At 40.8% G+C, this 22,899-nt stretch overlaps 1 protein-coding gene across 2 annotated transcripts; it reads left to right on the top strand.

The window, feature by feature from the left end:
* Nucleotides 1-580: 580 nt before the first annotated feature.
* On the top strand, nt 581-22,128 carry smg6 (SMG6 nonsense mediated mRNA decay factor). 2 transcript variants are annotated; one of them, XM_085174492.1, is made up of 19 exons: nt 581-713; nt 2,845-5,209; nt 5,349-5,541; nt 5,926-6,036; nt 6,229-6,353; nt 6,800-6,878; nt 9,668-9,778; nt 10,063-10,278; nt 13,123-13,184; nt 15,392-15,537; nt 15,932-16,045; nt 17,720-17,894; nt 18,455-18,674; nt 18,851-19,030; nt 19,232-19,396; nt 19,486-19,630; nt 19,801-20,045; nt 20,161-20,242; nt 20,363-22,128. In XM_085174492.1, the coding sequence occupies exons 1-19, from the start codon at nt 623-625 to the stop codon at nt 20,491-20,493; spliced, it is 4,956 nt and encodes a 1,651-aa protein (XP_085030618.1). In that variant the 5' UTR covers nt 581-622; the 3' UTR covers nt 20,494-22,128. The 2 variants fall into 2 exon arrangements, with proteins under 2 accessions (XP_085030618.1, XP_085030619.1); XM_085174493.1 differs by having other exon boundaries at nt 6,247-6,353.
* Nucleotides 22,129-22,899: the final 771 nt, after the last annotated feature.

Genomic DNA, 22,899 nt, shown 5'->3' on the forward strand with positions numbered 1-22,899 from the left:
GAAGAGAGTGCATTACATTCATATAAATTACTACAAAGTAGTTAGGGGAAAGTTTGTTGGGCCAATCAGAAGTATTGGACGAAAGGACAGTTGGGTAAAAAAAAAAGAAAAAAGGAAATAGATAATCAACCCTGACACCTAGTGGTCATATATGAAAGTCCTGTGTTGCCATGTATGTTTGACGCTAAATACGATCTATATGTCTGTTAAAAAATCTTTATATAACTTGTTGACCTGTCTCTTCCACACAGGACTCACATGTAGGTCAATGCCTACGTAAAATTTACATCATACATTACAAATATACATAAACCATATGTATATGTTACATTATATTTTAAAGCAAGCAACCACAAATTAATGGTTTAAATGTGTTTATGTCATGTATCAAATGTGTTTTTATACGGATTGTTGGTAAGTAACTTAAGTTAATACAGTAATGAAACTGCCTGACTGATTTTTTAAAAATTTAGAACCACAAATTATGTAAAAAAAAAAGTATATATGCACGGGTTGATGTCACTGTGAAGGAATAGTACTGCTGGCTGCAACGTCACCCGGTTAAGATATTTGAACCAGCGGGGCCACCGTATTTGTTGTGTTTGTTCGAGTGAAAGCAAAGATGGCGGCGGAACTGGATAGAGTGCGAATCTCAGCTGCGGAACTCCGAGCTGAAGCGTCGAATTCAGTCAGCGTTACTGAGTGTCACAAAGGTGAGAATAAGTTAATCGGATACGTGTAAAGAACAAATTGCTGAAAGAGTCTTGAAATTCAAGCGAAAAAGTATCCCAAGTTATCTGAAAGTGACCGACGGGAGTTACCAAGTTTGTATCTAGCTAATGTTGTTAGCTAGCTAGCCGTGTGCCTGTCCACTCCATAGTCCCGCGCTGCCTGTTTTAAACGCCCCCTCTACAAAACGCTCGTCATAGTCTTGTCACGATTTAGTATTTCTACTTTAAACATTTAATCAGCTCTTTCTTACGCGTAATATTTTGCATTTAAAGTACACTACGCGGTTTTTTAATTTTTAAACGAGAATGCTAGACTCCCGTTGCGGTTAAGTTAAATGATAGTTAATGTTCGCCAACTCTTCCAACCGTAAACTTTAAACTTGCACATTGCAGCTATTAAGAAAGACGTCAAAAGGGTGATGCGGGATTCTTAGTTTTGTGGGAAGTTTTGTGGATTTATCTGTACCTGGTCATTGCCGCTCATTCCTGCAAGGCGGATTCTGTTTGATAAACGCTATGAGCAGGTGGCTGTGTGTGAAACTTACATGATCACCATGATATCGGCCGATATCAGCCTGTTAGCAAGAAGACAACATTTACTTTATTTTGCGCCGTTTAAATGTTGAAAATCTAAGCGACGTTTAATTATTTTTGACATAATACAAGTGTAGTTATTTCCCGAGGAAAAAACAAGTACAGTATGCAGAAAAACAAAATAGCCATCCATCTATTTGTTTTCGCTTATCAAGTTCAGTGTTGCGGTTGGGCTGGAGCCTATCTTGGCTGTCACAGGGCGAGAGACTGGATACACCCAGGACAGGCCGCTACTCTATCTATAAATAAACTAACAAAAAAGTGGATAAATTGTTTCTTAAATGTTTTATCTGCGCAGAATTTAACAAGTGGTGCATCACTAAACGAAAAGAAACCTCAAAACTAAACATATCAGTGCTTTACAATATGTTCATAGAAAAAAAAAACCTTTAACTGATAATGGTTTCCTGTTATAAGTGAAATATTAACTAGAACAGGCAGGGCTAGAGAGAGTTTGAGGTTAGTCTGTGGTTAAAGAGCTAGTGGGAGAAGTTTGCATTAAAGGCTTCTTGGTAAAAAGGTTTGTTTTGTTTTCAGTAGATATTTAGTTAGTTTTGGGATAACATATATCCTCTCTGAAACAAGCTGGTCAGCGACCATGTGGCAGCCGCTGTTTGTGAGGGGGTGAAAAAAAAGTGTATTTCCAAGTGGTTGCTGGAAGTGGCTAGAAATTAGTCACGGAAATGTATAAGATGGTTCACGAAAGAACTCCTGGAGATTGCTTTGTTTGCTTGCAGTTTGCTGCGGTCACCAGTAGTTTGCATTGAAAATGCCAGCTTGTCTGCAAACACAAAGTACTCACCAAGCAGTAGGGAAAAAATAAAATAAAACTTGTGTCTTAACTCTGCAACCAGTATTTTTCAAAAGGTGAAAATAAAACTCTGAGACAAGCTATTGGCACGGTGCTAGATACCTGAGCAGTCACAGTGAGGTTTTTGGTCCAGCAACTTCCAGGATCCTGTTTGAAAACCAGTCAGGAAAATACGACTGGAGGTTGCCAGTTGGTCGCTGATCAGTCCTTTGGCCTGGGTGATGAATGCCTCACGTGAGTTTGTATACAGGATGTACAAAAGAAGTTTGCATGCTTTAAAACAGTTAATATGTCCAATATAAGCAAGCTCTAAAAACCACCGTATTTCAGGATAGAGAGTTGCTAAATGGTACTAGGAGGAGGATGGGACTAACATGGCCAACTGCACTTGACTTAATAGTCCTTGGATCAGCCTGTAAGTTAAACTTTGTGGTTAAAAATTAGCTGACAAAGGAACTTGTAAAAGTTCGTATCAGAGTCGATGTATCTGATAACAAGTAGTACTTTTCATATGGGGCCGACTGGACTAAAAAGCCAGAGAGACCTTCCTCACGTTTATGGTGTACTGACCCATTAGTTTGACATCTTTTATAATGTCACACACTACATTAGTTCTGGGTTTTGTAGGACTTAAATGCTTCTTTGGATTATTACCATTACAGTGGATTACAGTCCATTAAATATAAACTTAATTTATTCTTTCTGCAGAGGAACAACAGGAGCATCACACACACAAGCAGCACAGAAGGCGTGAAGGAAAGCGTCCTGATCTGCAACGCTACCAGCCAGTTCCTGGACATGGACGACGTAACCATGACAGTGAGGGAGAAACTGGTCAAAGTGAGCCCCTAGCTGCCGAATCGCATGAGCATGATCAGCCATCCCAGAGTGAAAAAAAGGCTGTGTCTGGGGAGACACCTTTGGAGAGACAAGGGTGGACAGACAGTGGGACAGGTACCAATAAAAAGGATGAAGACAGGATGAGAGGCGATGGTGGTAACAGTCAGAACTGCAGAAAAGGGAGACATGCGCAGAATAAATCAGATACAAATGATGAAAAATTGTTTGTTGAAAAGGAAAATGAACATCAAGAACCTGTAGGAGCAGCTAAGCCAGCAAAGAAAACCCGAAAACCAGACAGAGAATTTTATCAACCTGGGAGTAGAAGAAACATTCAAGGGAAGGACAGTGGGGCTGGAAGAGAACAGGATAAGCCTCCTCCTAGAAAGCAAGATCAAAAAACCGAGCCAGAATCTCAGCAAAGTATGAGGGAAAGTGGAGTGGACATAAAAACCTCTATACAGAAGCAGGGTGGAAAAGATAAAAGAGTAAAAGGCACACAAGAGAGTGCAAAGGTGTTTACTTCTAGTGAGGCAAGTAGAAAGCAAGGAAGCCAAGACGTGGAAAAACCTGAAATACCCGTTGATGCTTCAGTGGAGAAAATTACTAGCAAAGTTGAAAATCTCAACATACAAGAAAAGGATAAAGTTGAATATACAAGTCAAGATGCTGGAGAACTAAGTTGCAAGGGAAGGGAACCAACTGACAAGAAAAGGCGAGGTCAAGGGTCAGGAACCAAAGATGAGGAAGAAAAGTCAGAGAAGAAGAGAGAAAGGGGAAACCGAAGGAGGAGAGGCGTGGAAAAGACTCAGGACTCCAGAAAAGAAGATGAAGCAGGTGATCAGGGTAAGCATAATCAAAGGAATACTGAGAGGGAAAAAGACAAGAGAGCTGTAGAAGCAGACGTCGAGAAAATGGATAAAGCAAAGGAAACACACCAAAATAAAGGAAGAGAAAACCGAAGTGGCGAAACCAACAACAGCAGATCCAGAGATGCTGAGAGAGATGCCAAGACAGAAAAAAACGTAAACAGAAATCGATCCAATGCAAATGTTACAACACCAACCTCGAAACGCTATTCCAAATCAGATATTCGGCGCTCACGTAATCGAACTTACAGCAGTAGCTCAGCGAGTAGTGTGACCAGCCTGGATTATCCTGGACTAGGAAAGGATGTGGAGAGTACAAAGTGGTCACATTCTAGAGACAACAATAAAAAGGGGGCTATTGTTGGTGGAGAAGGACAAAGGCATCATTTAAAAAGTTGGACAACAAATGAGGAATCCTCTACAGAATCACTGGAAGGAAGTGAGATGAGTGACAGAGCAGACGATAGGAGGAGGAAGAGAAGAGGTGGTGAGGGCCAGTTAAGTAGAGAGAGACAGAGAGGCGAACGAAACAGACAAAAAGGAAACAAAGGTGGGGGTCGGGGAATCCTCAGGGTGTCTTTGGAAAAACAGTCGGACACCTCATCACATAGTGGGGATGCACAACATCGCAAGGAGGGCCCCGTTCCTCGTGGCCGAGGTGGGGGCATCCTGGTACTTCCAGCCCGGACAGATATCTCTAATTCACCTGAAGTGGGGCAAAGGCTTCTTTTTGGTGGAATTAGAGGTGGTGCAGCTGGCAGGAGTAGAGGAGGTCGAGGAGGAGGAGCAAGGCGACTCTGGGATCCAAATAACCCAGACCAAAAACCTGCTCTTACCAGCAATCAGTCCTCACAGCATTCATCTCTTCAGCAGTCTGTATATCTTCAGACAGGTACAGGATATGGACAGCTTCATTTTCTGGACACAGATGATGAGGTAGCAGGCAGCCCTCCAGTCACGCAGGGTGAGCGCTTTCGATCCCAGCAGGCTTCTGCCATGGCCTACTACAAATTCCAAAACTCAGACAACCCGTATTGCTACCCTGTGCCCACCAGTGGCCCACATAATCCCAGCACCAACCAGCGCTATCCATTTCCTTATCATATGGGACCCTACCAAATGGCTTACACTAATAGCATGTATCCAAGCCCTGGTGTGGGTCAGTTCTGCAGTAATTACAGGGGATCAGGTTATTCCCTCCCGGGTGCAGGAGGCAGTGTAACATTTGAAGAGGCAGAGCAACACACCAGAGGGGAGCTGGGAAGACTGCTGAGGGCTGCAGATGCACAGGAGCTTCAGCTCAGTAATCTGCTCTCCCGGGATAGAGTGAGTGCTGATGGACTGGATCGCATGGCCCAGCTCAGGTGAGCATTCAGGGACAAAGCTAGACATTTTTCTGTTTTTGTGGTTTGTTGTCCTAATGCCAGTTATTTGTCTCGGTGACAAGTGAGCCAGTAATCTAGTTGAAAAAGCACTATCATGTTGTTTCCTTCCATTTTAAAGAGCGGACCTTCTGGGGATATATGAGCAGGTCATCCTGACAGACATCGAGTTCTCAGACTCTCAGAACGTGGATCAGGCTTTGTGGAAGAATGTCTTTTACCAGGTCATAGAGCGCTTCCGGCAGCTACTCAAAGAGCCCACCTATGACAATGCCCCTCATATCAGAAACAAGCTCCTTACACTGCTTGATGAGGTAAGGAATGTGTTGGAAATTTACATAGGAAAAGGTTTCCCAAGAAACATATCTAACAATCACTTGGGCACTTTTCTGCCTGTATGGTTTAGATTATGGGTTCATTCATAACCCAAAATTAGTCTGTGTATCACTAGATGACGCAAATTGTATTTGTTGCCTAAATTAGGGACATTTCTTTTTTTCAAATCCATTTTAGAGAAGTAATTCATGTACTTTTAACAGAGAAGAATAAATTAATAATAAATATAAAGTCTTGTTAAACTTTTACTTCCTTTGCAGGACTTTATGACTCTTGGGTAGGGAGTTGAGTTTGATTTCATAATTAAGGGGGAAAGTCCTTCTAATTTTTATATATTTTTTTTATTCTTTTGTGTTTTACAGGGTGAATTATTCTTTGACGCACTACTTCAGAAGCTTCAGACAGTATACCAATTTAAGTTAGAGGATTATATGGATGGCATGGCTATCAGGGCTCGTCCATTACGCAAAACGGTAGGGAACCATTCCTTTTAGCTTTTTTGCTTCTGTAACATGTTCAATGTTGTACTGAATACTAAATGTTTAAAATGTAGTGAATGAGTTTCCATTGTACATGAAAACATCCAGTAAGCGGCTTTGAAAAGTCACCCGATTTCCATGTTACAACAAATGTTGCGACAATTTCTTAATTTTTTTTTTATGTAGCGAATACATTTTTTTCAGGTGAAGTATGCACTCATTAGTGCTCAGCGCTGTATGATTTGTCAGGGTGACATAGCACGTTATCGGGAGCAAGCCAGTGACTCTGCCAACTATGGCAAGGCTCGCAGGTAGGCTTGAATTTGAGATTTCTCTTGGCATTGTAAAATTTCTGACAAACATTCAAGAGTGTGGGATGTGTCTTGATATTAAAATTTGAGTTTGAACAAGTGAGTAGACTGATATTTTAAAAATCTGACAACTCCTGAATTAACGAATGAGGAGTCACAACTACCATTTCTATTTCTTTTTTTAAGCAGTACAGATGTTTTATACCCGTTTTCATGCAGTGCAAGTGGCTGATCATTTCCATTGTTTCTCCCACATATGCACACCTACAGTTCTGGACTGGTCACTATACTTTGAAACTTTGACTTCTTTAGATGTTTTAGTTATTATATGCTAAAGACATAACTTTTTACCTATATGTGACAGATTACTTAAACTTTTAAGGTAGAAACTGAAAATGTTTGTCTCTTTATTGATGTGTCATGACTACTTGTTTACTTTTCCACAGCTGGTATCTGAAGGCCCAGCAGATTGCCCCAAAAAATGGACGCCCCTACAACCAGCTGGCTCTGCTGGCTGTTTATACAGTAAGTGATACAGATTAGACTCTTAAGTATTGAGAAACTTCACTTTTTTATTCTCATAGCTCCGTGCTTTGGCACATTCATTTTGAAGTGGTCCTAATCCTAACTAATTTATCCTACAGGAAAGTTTCAAGTTCAGATGCAACTCTTGTAGGTTGATGCAATATTGAAAGAATGGTGTTTGAGAGTTATTCCTTTTAATACAATGTCCAAATTGTAATGGTTCAAAATAATTAATGAAAGAAACCATTTATAACTGCATAGCAAGTCAAAAATGTTCTCTATGATGTAGGCCTTGATCTTTACTTGTCAAGGATCAAAGGGAAAAAAATTAATGACTAAACGCTTAGAGCAGGGGTGTCCAAACTTTTTTCACTGAGGGCCACATACATAAAAATATAGGAGGGGCTGGGTCACTTACTAGAAATTAGGTATATGGCCTTAACCTTAGTGTATTAAAGTTAGAAAAATCAATTAAAAGTGGTCAAATATGTTATATTGTTGAATATAATTAAAGACAAAACTGCCTTCATCACAGCTTTCCATAAATGGATCTTTATTGATTTATTCAGAAAAAGCTTTGGTAGCTCATTCTCAGAACAGCAGCCTCAGATTTCTTCTTAGACAGAATATTTACAGTATAGAGAAAAAACAATAAAGCGGAAAATGGGACGGGTACATTTCAAACTTGTTATTAAAGTTATTAGGCTTAGCAACACACCTATTAACGTTCGCTTGAAAGGGTTATCAACATTAACAGATTGAACTGGACTTAATTACAGGAGTTCATATCATTTTAGTAAATTATTCTGGTGAGTATCAGCTGCGCTGGGTATGTAAATCGGGCCATCCAGCTGCGGTGCTCATCCGACGCCCCTTGTCCCAATAATCCAGACAAATGTCACTTGATCAAGGAGCAAATCTGCATCAGATGAGATCAGCTGACTTTGCGTGTGCAGTGTGTGCGCTGTGCACAGCGGTGTGTACTCTGTGTTAACAAGAAAAATGCATATAAGAAAGTGGTGCACAAAAGCAGGGTAGTGACAGAATTGATGAGCATTATTGATATTAGAAGCATGTGTACTTGCACATGCATGCTTATTAACACTCGGGTACTGTGGAATATATTTTTTACTCACCTTAAGTGGGAACGCCATTGCACTCAGTAGGAGCAGTGATGCTGCACTTTGGACCGAAGGATGGCTGGTAGCCAGGTCTGGATCATCATAGACGCCATTCCTTTGTGTGCACCTGCCATAGCTGGAGCCCCATCTGTTATAACTCCCATTGTCCCATTTAAGTCTCATTTTGTCAATTGAGTCTGACACAGCTTCAAAAATATCCATACCCGTTGTTGTGCCTTTTAGACTCTTAAGATCGAGCAGCTCCTCTGTAACTCCAAAGTTCTTGTAAACTCCCTGCAAAAAAATTAGCAGCTGTGCGGTGTCTGTGGCATCAGTGCTCTCATCGCATGCGATGGAGTAAAAATCAAAGGCACAAACTTTATCAGACAGCTGCAGTTTAATGTTGGCTGACAAGTCTTCAATGCATCGCACAATTGTATTCTGGACATGCTGACGTTGTTGAAGTCCTGCACTTTTTCCGGCACATTATTTCAGCGACTTTAACGAGGCCATGTTTTATGAGGTCTCCATCTGAAAAAGGCTTGCCATGTCTTGTGATGAGTTGGGCAACCTCATAGCTGGCTATTGTAGCCTTTTCCTGGACTTCTTGAGCGCGAAAAAATACTGTTGCTGACCCTGCAGGAGAGCTACCATTTGCTTTACTTTCTGCTCTTGCTCAGCACCAGTGTAGGATGCATAGGCCTGATGTTTGGTTTCATAATGACGTCGTACATTATACTCTTTCATAATTGCCACAGTTTCAGTGCAGATCAAACAGACACACTTCCCCTTGAATTCTTTGAAGAAATATTCACTCTCCCACCGTGTCTGAAATTTTCTGCTCTCACTTCCCACCTTTTGCTTTTTTAGTTCTGCCATGTTTAGTAACTTGGGGTAAATTTCTTCTGTGATTGTCCTTTTTGGTGGAGCAACTGGCTTGATCAACAGTAGCTCCCCCTGGTGTTAAACCTAAGACGTGCAATACACTCAAGCAAAAGTTGAAGTGCGGGCCATATTCTATTCTATTTATAAAATTTCTTGTGGGCCAATTGGACACCCCTGGCTTAGAGGATTTATCCAATGTCCAACCCCCCAGTATGTATCTGAAGCAGAAAGACAAGGTTTCAGTTTGCAAGGTAAAAAAAAGAAACCAGTGGAGCTGTTTATATTAAACAAAAACACATAAGGCGGTTAGTTATAAAATCATACTGATGATGTAGATGTCTCAAAAACTTGTGTATCAAATTTGATACATTTGGTGTTACATGCCTTCATATTCAACCAGCTGAATCTAAACTCATTGGAAGGCAGGCCTCTGTATTTGATCATTTCTGAAACCCTAAACCTTTGGCTACTTCTGTATCTCCCACAGAGTTCTCTTGGTCTTGATGCCCTTGGGTTAAAAATGAGACCTGTTGTAATGTAGTATTTCAAATTGTAAAGCACAGTACCCTAATAATGGAAAATGCATTGCTGTACTTAGGTTCAGGACTCCTAAGGGTAGAAATGTTACAGTTTGAATTAAGTAACTGGATTTGGCTTTTAGTGACTGTACGTCTGTTTGCATGTCCCTGAAAATGGGGAAAATATAACTGTGTTTTGAACGTGTGTGTGTGTGTGTGTTACCTCCCTCTTCTTATTTATGTCTTCTCCATTTCTAACCTACAGAAGCGGAAGTTAGATGCCGTGTGTTATTATATGCGTAGCTTGGCAGCTTCCAATCCCATTCTGACTGCAAAGGAGAGCCTCATGAGTCTTTTTGAGGAAGCCAAGCGTAAGGTCAGATACACGTTTCATGGACATTAACTTTTGTCAGATTTCTACAACAGAAAACACTTGAGATCACGTCAAGTAAGATCTCAAGAACTTAATTTGAGAAGAACTGTCTAGCCAGTAGGGATTCATGCATAATTATAATGCCAGTGCTTGCCACAGGGTGTTTTCTCACCTCGCCTAATAGACCCTACAATAAATTTGCTTAATAAATTGCTTTATGAGAAAAATTAGGACTTAAGGCACAGCAAGTGTTTCTTGTTGACAGACTGTTTTTATCTTTTTTGTAGGCAGAGCAGCTTGAGCGAAGGAGGAGGCAGGAGCATGAAGGAGGCTCCAGGGGTCCAGCAGTGAGAGGAAGAGGAAGAAGGGAGGAAGGAGCACGTGTGGAGATCTGGATTCGCCCCAGTGGACAGGCAGCAGCACCTTCCTCTCAGAGAGGAGGTAGTGAGTCCAGCAGAGATTCTGAACAAGATGGAGAGCTGGGCAATCTCAGCGTTGCTGATGTAAGTCTCTGTGTCTATTCCTTAATACATATCAGCTCAGAGTCCTCTGTTTTTCCTCTGCATACTTTTTTTTTTTTTTTTTTTTTTTTTTAAATTTGCACAGCAGCCAGACTTTGGGTTCCTTGAAAAAATAACACTGTGTCTGCAGACATCTCCAATAAGGTTTTATTTGTAATCCGATGTAGTTTTTCCTCTAATTTATTTCCTCTCATACAGTCTATATGAATTTGTTTTGGTGCTCATTTATTCCCTCTGTCATCATTTTTTCGTTTTCCCCCTAGGCTGTCATTCGGTCGACTCATATTTTCATTTCATTTTCATTTCCCTGCCTGCATTGAGTAATGTCTTTAAACCTCTTTACTGTTTTTATTTTTATTTACATTTTTTGCTCACAGTGAAGCACCATTATTTATTAATTGAAATTGGTATAGACAGAGTATTGCTATTTCATCATTTATCACAGTGCTAGCTGAGAGAGTACGGTAGATTAAACCGGGTCTATAAAAGCATATTATGAGCATCTCATAAGAGCAGCAGCGGCTCCAGTACTGTCTTTGGCTGCAGGAACAGTATTGAGTAACTGGACTCCAAGCACTTTTTTCCCAAATTTGTAAAACTTTTACAAATCACCCAACCCTTATGTATATGCAGTGGCACACAGAAAAGATAAAGACACTATCTGCTTTTTCTACATTATTTACAGTGTAAAACCTGGGCTATTATGCTGATGCTGCCTAGTCAGCTGATGTACAGTGGGGCAAAAAAGTATTTAGTCAGCCACCGATTGTGCAAGTTCCCCCACTTAAAATGATGACAGAGGTCAGTAATTTGCACCAGAGGTACACTTCAACTGTGAGAGACAGAATGTGAAAAAAAAATCCATGAATTCACATGGTAGGATTTGTAAAGAATTTATTCGTAAATCAGGGTGGAAAATAAGTATTTGGTCACCTCAAACAAGGAAAATCCCTGGCTCTCACAGACCTGTAACGTCTTCTGTAAGAAGCGTTTCTGTCCCCCACTCGTTACCTGTATGAATGGCACCTGTTTGACCTCATCTGTATAAAAGACACCTGTCCACAGCCTCAACCAGTCAGACTCCAAACTCCGCCATGGCCAAGACCAAAGAGCTTTCGAAGGACACCAGGAAAAGAATTGTAGACCTGCACCAGACTGGGAAGAGTGAATCTACAATAGGCAAGCAGCTTGGTGTGAAAAAATCAACTGTGGGAGCAATCATCAGAAAATGGAAGACATACAAGACCACTGATAATCTCCCTCGATCTGGGGCTCCACGCAAGATCTCATCCCGTGGGGTCAAAATGATCATGAGAACGGTGAGCAAAGATCCCAGAACCACACGGGGGGACCTGGTGAATGACCTGCAGAGAGCTGGGACCAAAGTAACAAAGGTCACCATCAGTAACACACTACAACGGCAGGGAATCAAATCCCGCAGTGCCAGACGTGTTCCGCTGCTGAAGCCAGTGCATGTCCAGGCCCGTCTGAAGTTTGCCAGAGAGCACATGGATGATACAGCAGAGGATTGGGAGAATGTCATGTGGTCAGATGAAACCAAAGTAGAAGTTTTTGGTATAAACTCAACTCGTCGTGTTTGGAGGAAGAAGAATACTGAGTTGCATCCCAAGAACACCATACCTACTGTGAAGCATGGGGGTGGAAACATCATGCTATGGGGCTGTTTTTCTGCCAAGGGGACAGGACGACTGATCTGTGTTAAGGACAGAATGAATGGGGCCAAGTATCGTGAGATTTTGAGCCAAAACCTCCTTCCATCAGTGAGAACTTTGAAGATGAAACGAGGCTGGGTCTTCCAACATGACAATGATCCAAAACACACCAACAACAGTTTCAACAGTCCGGGCAACAAAGGAGTGGCTCCGTAAGAAGCATTTGAAAGTCCTGGAGTGACCTAGCCAGTCTCCAGACCTCAACCCCATAGAAAATCTGTGGCGGGAGTTGAAAGTCCGTGTTGCTCGGCGACAGCCCCAAAACATCACTGCTCTTGAGAAGATCTGCATGGAGGAATGGGCCAAAATACCAGCTACTGTTTTTGCAAACCTGGTAAAGACCTATAGTAAACGTTTGACCTCTGTTATTGCCAACAAAGGTTATGTTACAAAGTATTGAGTTGTATTTTTGTTATTGACCAAATACTTATTTTCCACCCTGATTTACGAATAAATTCTTTACAAATCCTACCATGTGAATTCATGGATTTTTTTTTCACATTCTGTCTCTCACAGTTGAAGTGTACCTCTGGTGCAAATTACTGACCTCTGTCATCATTTTAAGTGGGGGAACTTGCACAATCGGTGGCTGACTAAATACTTTTTTGCCCCACTGTAGGTACTGACAAACTCCCTGTAACTGCAAGGATGATGAAGCTCTGATTTCATTTACAATTTAATATTACACAGCAAAAAATATGCTGTTATAATTTATTACACACCTACATTCCAGTATCATTTATATTATGATATATTGGCTGTAGCGACAGAAGAACAGGAGCAGCCTTTTTCTGTTCCCATTTTATTTTATTTTTTGGTCTATTATTTGTCAGTGGACACTGTTGAGAGGCATATGTATCCTCTTTGCTGTCTCTTAGTCCCATTTCTTCCTAACCCTATTGTTCAAAATACCAAGCGCACTTAAATGTTGACGTCATTTCAAAATGTGCGTCGTCTCTGGATGAAAACATGTTTTCTTGCAATGTGTTGCACCTGTGGATTAGTGACTAAATAAAACTTTTGCACGAACATTAGTAATCCTTTCCCCCTTTCTGTTCTGGCCTGGTCTTTTTTCTTTTTTTTTTCTCTACAGCTCAATAAGAGATTCATTCTGAGTTTCCTGCATGCTCATGGGAAGCTCTTCACTAAAGTGGGGTGAGTCTTTCTTAAGTTCATAGACTGACTGCGTTTTATGATGATGATGATGAAAAATAGCACTGAGGCTAGCCCAAGAAAATGTGCTTGCCTAGGCTTTAATCAGAAGATCAATCTGCGTGTTTTGTAGGTTAACTAAATTAATCAACAATATACTAGATTAACTAAATTGACTGCAGTGCACTAAGTGCACTCTACCTGCTGCCTCATTAACATTAATTAGTTCTTAATAAACAAAAAGGTAGTGTTTGTAGCAAATTAAATGATTTAACATTATTTCGTAATAATATGAAAACTGCATATTTAGATTTCTGAAAATAGAACTATATCAGCGGGTGAGCACTATTATGGAATAATGCAATAATGCTAATGGCTCTCTTGATCTGAGCAATAAATTGGATAATTCCCATTATGCTATAATGGTTTCTGTTTTGAGAACCAGGATGTAGCTGCTGCCTTTGGCAGCGGCTGAAGAAGTCAGAGCTGTGTGTGCCATTATAAAACAATTATTACTGAAATACATCAGTTCACATGTTTTCACACTCAAAGCCTCAGGTGTCTGCATAAAATAAAATAATTTATTTAGACCAGATGTTGAGAAATTCCTCTGTTATAGCAGCCAGAATGTCAAATACATAATATAAATAGAATATAGTAAAGTGTCTACTAAATGAGATGCCTCAAATACAAGAAATCCAACATAAACTGAGTGCAGGCAAGCAGTGCAGATGTCAGATGACATTAAAGTGGGTCAGTATAACAGTGGAAAGAGTCGTCAATATAATAATGTGACTTTGTGTGTGGAGAATGTTGGGTGTTGTGACAGCACAGCGTTAAAATAGAGATCGACAGACCACGTGACTTTCGCGCATTACATTGTGGGTAAGAGTGGCACCAAAATCAAAACACTGCATCAAACGCTAGCATTTCCTGCACCGGTAATCATTCATTCTGCGGTTTTAATCCCTACTTTCATTTTATTTGCCCCAAAAACAGTTATGTACAGAATGACGGAGCTGCCCAGCTTCCATCACGCACATATTTATTATTATATGGTCCTAAGTGTGAGTAGATACACTCACAAAATGTCTAGTAACTTCAGACCCCTGCAACAAGCCCAAGGTCCAGTTTATTTTGGTGATTTGGACTATTCCATTTCACAGCTGTTTTTAATTTTTTTCTTCTTTGCGTTGGCCTGTACAGGAGATAATCTATTTATTGTTTCAGGTTGTAGTATTACACAACATTTTCAGATCTAATAGAAATAAAATTAAGTGTTTCGTAATTCATTCAATGTATTGTCTTTATTTATAACTGGCATTATTGTTTCATTCTATTATAGCCACTTACAAGAAAGAGGCAAAGTTGTATTCCATTATGCTTTATTAGCCGCTTTGGTAAAAAACAAATCAACAATACAAAAACAAAACAAAACAAAACATTGCAAAACAACATCTGTCTGGATCGCATTCCAGCATTTTGTAGGCTGGTTTTCCTACAAAACACAACAAACATTAGCCCGCAAAGCCACAGTGAACAAAGCAGCATAGCGCAACAATTCAATTCAAATAAATATGAGACTTATTTGTAACCTACATGAACAATTATGTTATGATAAATTACGTAATAACTAAAACAGAAGACTTACCTTTGTGGAAATGCTTGGAGCAGACTAACATGTGAGCTGGAGTTTTCTGGGACGTTATATTTGGTCTTCAAATGACTGCAATCCAGGCCATCCATCAGCTCTTTGTTACTTCGGAAACACGGCTTGAACAATTTCTCTTCCATGACGAAATCCGATAAAAAACTATCTCTTTACCCGTCGGCTTCCTGTGGCTGTCATGTGACCGGCTATTGCAGTTAATAATACAACAGCTTCTTGCCGTTCTTTGTTTCTTTTTATCGCTGTGTGACTGTTTTCTTGTGAAAGCCTGCGTGCTCTAGTACTGCTTGCCACTCGTACCTACAATCCTTTGCGGTTTTACCCCAGAAATGACGTCACATTTTCGATCTCTATAAAGTATTAATGTGAGCAAGCACAAGTAGTACATCCTAATGTAGCCACGTTTCTATTTTGACTGAATAGCTCCGTGAGCTTACAAAAGCATATAGACTCCGAGACTACTACATACTGAAAACTGTATTTTTCTGTTCGCCTCTGTGCCAGTGACATATCATTGGAAATGTGTGTCTTATCTGTGTAGCATGGAAACGTTTCCTGGAGCGGCGACCCGTGTTCTGCAGGAATTCAGGACGTTGCTCCAACACGGTCCACACATGCTGGGAAGTACACACATGCTGCAGATCATCACCATTAATATGTTCGCCATACACAATGCCAACAGCAAAGGTAATATTGTGCTCAACCTAATGATGATGATAATGATAATCATCCTTTTCAAATGTCAAGTTGTTTGTGGTAGTAACACTGGAGGTTTATTTGCAGCATTATCAGAAATGGCTGGTAAAAATAGTTTTCATGAAGCTTTTAACATGGACTTTATTTGCTGTAAAATTTGACTCCGTTTATTAATATGTTGGCATGTTTGAACACGATTAAGTTTAGTGACCACTGCAGACTGCTTCTAACTGATTTTAACATACTTTGATTCTAATCTTTTCAATTCAGGTCTTTTGTTATGCAACTGAGCATGGAGTTCTTTTCCAACTCAAATATGTGTAGACCCAAGCCGTGGTTTCACACAAGGCAGTGATAAACGACTGTTTGAAATTCTGTCTTTCAGGTGAAGAAGGAGAAGTGCGATCTGTTTTACAAGAGCAGAGCACTGCCCTGGGTCTCGGTATGTTTGCACTGCTGGTGCAGCGCTGCACAGAACTTCTTCAAGAAATTCCTGCAGGTATTGATGCTTTACACCAAGCTTTTGATCAACAGCATGTCTTTCTTACAGTTCAGCCACAATATTCATATCATAAACTGTTCAAATAAATTAAAGAAGCAATTTTGAAAACACATCAGATCACATTGTTTGATGGAAATGAAAATTGTCAACCTGCAGATAACTGAATTCAAAGACCCTAAAAATCAAGGTGAAAATAATGATGTGCAGAAACTCAAATGGAACTCTGGTTCTCTCTGGGGCCATAAAACTGGTTTTTATGCCCCCCACATGCTTCTATAACTGCATGATGAGATGTTGGGAAATGCTCCTAATGAGAGTATGGATGGTCCTCTGGCGGATCTCCTTCTAGATCTGGAGCAGGGCATCACTGAGCTCTTAGACAGTCTGAGGTGCAGCCTGGGAGCATTGGACAGACTTAAACATGATGTCCTAGAGGTGTTCAATTGGATTTAGGGCAGCCAAGAATGAGGGGCCCCAGTCAGTGGTCTTAATTCCTTCATCCTCCAGGAACTGCCTGCATGCTCTCACCACATAAGGCCAGGCATTTTCATGCACCAGAGGAACACAGGACCCACTGCACCAGTGTAAGGGCTGTCACATGTGCTCAGGGTGAACCTGTGAAAAGCACAGGGTGCCAGTGGTGGATCTGCCAATTTTGGTATTCTGTGGCAAATGCCAATTGAAGGTCATAATACCAGGCAGTGAGCACAGGGCCTACTAGATGAAATCAAGACCTCAGGCCACCCCCGTGAAGTCTGTCTCTGACCAGACAATCAGAAACTTTCACACTAGTGGTCTTCTTGAAGTAGTTTTGTAGCTCTGGTAGTGCTCATCTTGTTCCTCCTTGCACAAAAGAGCAGACACCGATCCTGTTGATGAGTTAAGGACCTTCCACAGCCCTGTCCAGCTCTCCTAGAGTAACAGCCTGTCTGCTTTCTTGAGACTGTGCTGGGAGACAAGGCAAACCTGGGAAGTCTGCGTAATGTAGTACCGTCTTGGAGGAGCTGGACTTAACTTTGCAACATCTGTAGGGTCCAGGCATTGCCACATGCATCCAGCAGTGACGCTGACCAGCTAAATGCAAAACTGATGTAAAGCAGTCAGAAAAGATGAGGAGGGAAACATGTCAGTCTCCACCTGTAAAACCATTCCTGTTTTTGGGACTTGTCTCATTGTTGCCACTTTAGTGCACCTGTTGTTAATTTCAAGACCACCAAAGCAGCTGAAACTGATTAACAACCCCCTCTCCTACTTAACTGACCAGATCAGTTACGTACTATAATATATCTGCTAATGCCTACTATAGAATTGGCAGGTAAAAGCATTCAAACATGTAGTCAGCCCTGTCTCCCTTCGTCTGTTACTTATCTTTAGACAAAAAACGAGTTTAGTTACGCTGATAAATGCTTTTGGAAAACTATAAATCCTAAGCTTTTCTTTAACCTTCTGTGAATAGTGTAGACTGCAAAGTGAGATGTGGTTTGCTTTTGGTTGGACTTGGGTCGCACCATTACACTTGATTGAAGATGCATCTTCATTTTTATAGCTGTGATAACATTTTGTAAATTTTATGTTTGGACTTTTTTCCACTTCTGAAATTGCCCATAGTGTTAATTTCAATTGTTTTTATTTGTGTGATATTGAAGACTTCAGTTCAAAAAACTCTTTCAGAACCAGTCCCAATGACAGATGGAGAGGAGGAGGGTAAAGCGGAGGAGATGGAGGGTCTTGTGAGAGTCTCTGCCTTCCCATTAGAACTAAGGGAAATGCTGCCAAGCATCAAAGTCTGGTCTGACTGGATGCTGGGACACCCAGACCAGTGGAACCCACCACCATGCAGTATAGAGTGAGAACTTTAACCTACAGTAAACTTTTGGTTTTTTTTCTCCACCTGGCAGCAGCAGAAACAAGTTGTAAACACATCACTTAGATGACCTAATAATACTTATTAACTTTCATACACCAGCAACAACAGAACATCGCCATCCAAGTCATGTTTCTGGCTACCAGGAAATATATTTAGTTTCTAAATTGTTGCCACTCTTTAAACAATATAGTTACTTTTCACAGTGTGATAATGACCAGGTAGTATACTATGCCTATTGCCACCACGGTATACTATACTTACAGTATACTTATTATTATTATTCCTCGCCCCCCCATTTGAACTTCAGCAGGTCATCTTCAGCATTTCTACCCTATACAATGAGGTGCTGCCATGTTAGAGGCTGATTAAATATTTTCAAAAAAGTAGCTAGAAATTTCAGATTTTGTACCTGATGTACCTAATAAAGTGATCAGTGAGTGTGAGTTTTAGGACCACAAATAGTTACTGTTTCTTTAAATTTACTGTTTAATTTTTTAATTCATTTTTTTTTTTATCCCTTTCTCCTCCTTTCTTTAAAGTTGCAGCCCCAATGTCTGGCAGTGCCTGGCTGATCTGTGTAACTTGCTGGCACGCGTGGACCATGGCGAAGTACCCCTGTACAAAGTGGATAGTGAAGAAGGAGAGGGGGATGAGGAGCTTATGCTGCTTCAGTTGAAGGAAGACCGTCTGCTTGCTGGTTTTGTACCGTTGCTTGCTGCACCACAGGAGCCATGTTACACAGACGGACACACTGACATGGTTAGTGGAAAGGAGAGTTGTATTTCATTACATCATAACTTAAACGCTTAAGTTAAGTTCACTTATTGGATATTCCTCTGTTTAGTCTTCTGTCACCTACTGAGTGCCAGGCTTTGTATTCACGCTCATCATCTGCTTCTCTGTCATGCGCATAAACCCCAAACTTCTTTCCTCAGGCTATAGCAGCAGATTGTAAGAGAGTTACTGTGCTGAAGTACTTTTTGGAGGCTTTGTGTGGACAGGAAGAGCCTTTGTTGGCTTTCAAGGGAGGCAAATATATCTCTGTGGCAACTCCTCCTGCACCTAACCACTCAACAGATACAAGAAGCAGGCAGGATTCTCTAACAGAAAAAGAGGTGACTTTCTTCTCCTACGCATCCTCCAATAATCCTTCCACTTCTTCACTCTCTCCCTCTGGTCTTTTTCTTCTGAGAGCCTGATTGCCTTTCACGCTTTTACCTATATTAAATTTATGTAAACACTGGAGTTAAAATTTCCAGAGGCTGTTGAAACAAGAGGTAGAAAATGTCTCATTATCGTCTGCATCTGTTTAACAGGGAGATGATGTCATACTCGAGGCAGTGTCTTCTCTCTCTGCATCAGAGGAAGAGGAAGTTGAGGAGGCCGGAGACAGCGAGAATGACATCAGAGAGCTCAAGGCACGACGCCATGTCCTCGCCAATAAACTGGCACAGCAACAAAAGCGAAGGGATAAAATAAAGGTAAAACAGGCTTTCACGTCCTAATATATTTGAGTCTGAAGTTGTCGCAGAGTTAAATGTCATGTAAAATATAAATGTGTGTGTTCCAGGAGGTGCTGCAGATGGGCGGGCAGTTGGAGCTTGAAGTGAGACCTCTCTTTCTGGTTCCAGATACAAATGGATTTATTGATCATTTGACAGGGCTGAAGAAACTCCTTCAGTGTGGAACATACATAATAGTTGTGCCACTCATCGGTAAGAATAACAAACACAGACAAAGAGAAGAGGAAATGAATAAAAGCAGGTGGAGGAGGATTAGCTTTTAGTTCAGTGGCGTTTAAAATGATGAGGATCCCACATCCATCAGCGTTTCCATGTAGAAATCCTATGTATGCTCATGACATGGTCTGTTTTCTCTCTGTCAGTGATTACAGAGTTGGATGGCTTGGCTAAAGGCCAGGACAGTTTTGGTGGAGGAGTGGAGTCAGGAGGGCGCAACTATAGTGTCAGTGCGGCCCATGTGAGGGCTGTGCAGGAGAAGGCTCGGATGGCGGTGGCTTTCTTAGAAAAAGGATTCGAAGCCAGAGAACAGTGCCTCAGAGCTCTAACAAGCAGAGGAAATCAACTTGAGTCTATTGCCTTCCGTAGCGAGGATATGTCTGGGCAACAGGTAGAAACCCAGATTAATTAAATACAAATTAAAGCCTGTTTCTTTTGCTTAGAAGCAAAGGTTGGCTTCTTAAATCTACTGTTTTTTGCCTACTGAATGGTCTCTTCCTTTTCAGGGTAACAATGATGATATTATTCTGTCCTGCTGTCTTCACTACTGCAAAGACAAGGCTAAAGATTTCATGCCTCATCAGAGAAGTATGTAGCATTAACCTACCATTTGCTCCATGTGTGCATTCATATTTCCTCACATTCATGCAGATGCATTTAAAAAGTGTTTATTTCTTACTCCTCTCTGGCTTCCTGCTTCAAAAACAGATGGCACCGTGAGGCTCCAGAGAGAAGTGGTACTCCTCACAGATGACCGTAACCTCCATGTCAAAGCTTTGACCCGTAACGTACCTGTGCGAGACATCCCTTCTTTCCTCAGCTGGGCCAAAGTGGGCTGAACCAGAGTAAGCCTAAACACAAGGAACCCAACTGCTGAAGCCTGCTTGTCAGTCAGCCAAGAGAGAAGACACACTTGAGCGGAGGAAGATAACAGGGGACAGGAAATGATAAAGAAAGTAAAGAACCACTTCTTATGAAAAACAAGCAAATGTAGAGAGAGCAGAGTGGTTTCAATTAGCTTTTCCCCCTTGTGACAAAGTAAGTGTGTGTATGTGTGTGTTAAGATCAGAGAGCTTCCCCGGAGAGAGGCAGGAAAGACTTAAGTCTCAGAAAGGCTGGAGTGGAAAGGAGGAAGGAGGAAAAATGGAGTGAATTGATTTGTAGGTTGCCCTGTCCAGCCGCAAACCTCTGCTCCTATTTATTGTATGCTCTGCAAGCAGTGTTAAAATTTGAATATGATGATAGAATGAACCAGAATGGGGGAAGAGTGTCTATGGTCATTTAATTGATTAAAGACAGCATCACTGAAGGCCATAAATGGCACTTGTACCCCTCTCTGAGGGCCCAGGCTTAGATAAAGCTTCAGCCTCAACAGCAGAGCTAAGAGAATGGCAGGAGGAAATGGCCACAGCTGGGTGGTCTGTGTCAATACAGTAAAAAAAAAAACAAAAAAAAAAGCAGCTGATTATAGATGGGGGGGGGGGGTAATCAGGAGCCTTCATGCAAACTCAGCACTTCCACGGAATCCCATGCAGATATGGCATTTCCTGCTAACCCAGGAAATGCTTGATGCCTGTTTGTTATCTTGGGTTATTCCTCCAGATTGACACTAACAGTTTTGTTTGGTTTTTTTTGTAAAGTCAACGGCAACATCGGATATGGTTTAGTTTTCTGTTTGTACTTTTGTCTTTTTTTTTTTTTACCTGTTGTAAAATATGTTGTTCTTAAAAGCTGTTAGCTCTGATAATAGACATCTGCAAAGTTTTCCTAAAAAGATCTGCTAATTAAGCAAATCCAGTTTTAATTTAAGTCAGGGTGAAAATAGAGTTATAAGTACTCCGAGAGCATCATTTTATTGATCAAACATCAGCACCGACTCGAGCCGTTGAAGACAAATTAGACGCTATTCTGAAATGCACATAAATCTGTGTGATGGAATTTGTGCTCATACAAATATAATGGGAAGGGCTTTGATAATGATGTCTTTGTTTCCCTGGCACGAAAGGGGAGTAAATAAAAACTCAGACATCAGAAACCATCACCCTTTTTGTCAAATTGTCATTTTGTTGCTTTGAAGGGTGAATTTGTTTGCTTTGTGTTAGGTTTTTAGTTCTAGAAAATAGGATTTCATTTAAGTGGCATTTGGCCCATATATGGCTTTAAACAATATGAAACGCAGGATTACAAACGCTCGCTGACCCGGCCCATCGTGTGTCATGCTCTGATCCTTTGCAAAGACTTTGCAGAATTTTTATTATCAAGTATAGACTTGTGAATTTATTTGTGCTGTTTTGTTTAAACCACCGCAGCAGGTTATGATTTCAGTAGCTTTCCCCTCATTACATTATTTGTATAGTTAGTGTTCTTATTTTCAGTGTGACTTTGCCTTTCAGTTTACAAGCATGCTTTTCTAGTAGCTGAAATACATAAACATAGGTTTCAAAATTACCGTGAAAATCAGGCAGCAGACATTTTAACAAAAAAACAAAAAAAACAAAAAAACAATGTTGTGATTTTTTTTTTTTTTTTTCCTCTATTTTTTTGTAGCTTTAAATGACAGTCTGGATGCTTTAGATTTGTATTTGTGTCACAATATATGTCAGAAACTACACTTATTCATCATTTACTCATCCCAGTTCAGATCTTTGGATTTAAAATGTTATTGAACTTCTTTCCGTCTTCCATCGCTCATTGACGTTTATGTATTTGTATGAGCTGTCTGCTAGGTTTACTCGTCTTTTTCAGACCCTCTGTTTTGGTGCTGCTGTAGTATTAAGTGCAGCCTGTTGTGTTAAGTGGGCACTGCTGTTGTGTTTTAGTGTTGGAGCAAATGTAGTGCTGTAAGCAGCTTAACTCAAATGACTTTTCCCTTCATCTGTCATTAAAAATGTTTTAAAGGCTTTGTTTTCACCTCATTGGCGTGCAGATGAAGAATGCCAGGATGTAGAATATGTTTTTCTTGGCCTGTAATGAACAGACAAGGTAACATCCTCCTAGCAATGACTAACAGTGCCTTCATTGTTAGAGTCTGCCAGTATGTGTACAATGCCAGGACCCTGAAACTGAACAAGCTAAATGCAGATCATTGATTTTCTTCTTCATACATGAGATTCGAAGAATGTCTGTATTTAGGGGTCTTTGTCCTCATTTAAAGCCGGCTATGGAATACCAAAAGCTTCACATGTGTGCCCTCGTGTGGTAGCTGAAGATTACACAGGTGGGAGTGATGGAACAACAGCCGTTAT

This window comes from Neolamprologus multifasciatus, chromosome 10, assembly GCF_963576455.1.
Source record: "Neolamprologus multifasciatus chromosome 10, fNeoMul1.2, whole genome shotgun sequence".
Taxonomy (NCBI): Eukaryota; Metazoa; Chordata; class Actinopteri; order Cichliformes; family Cichlidae; genus Neolamprologus; species Neolamprologus multifasciatus.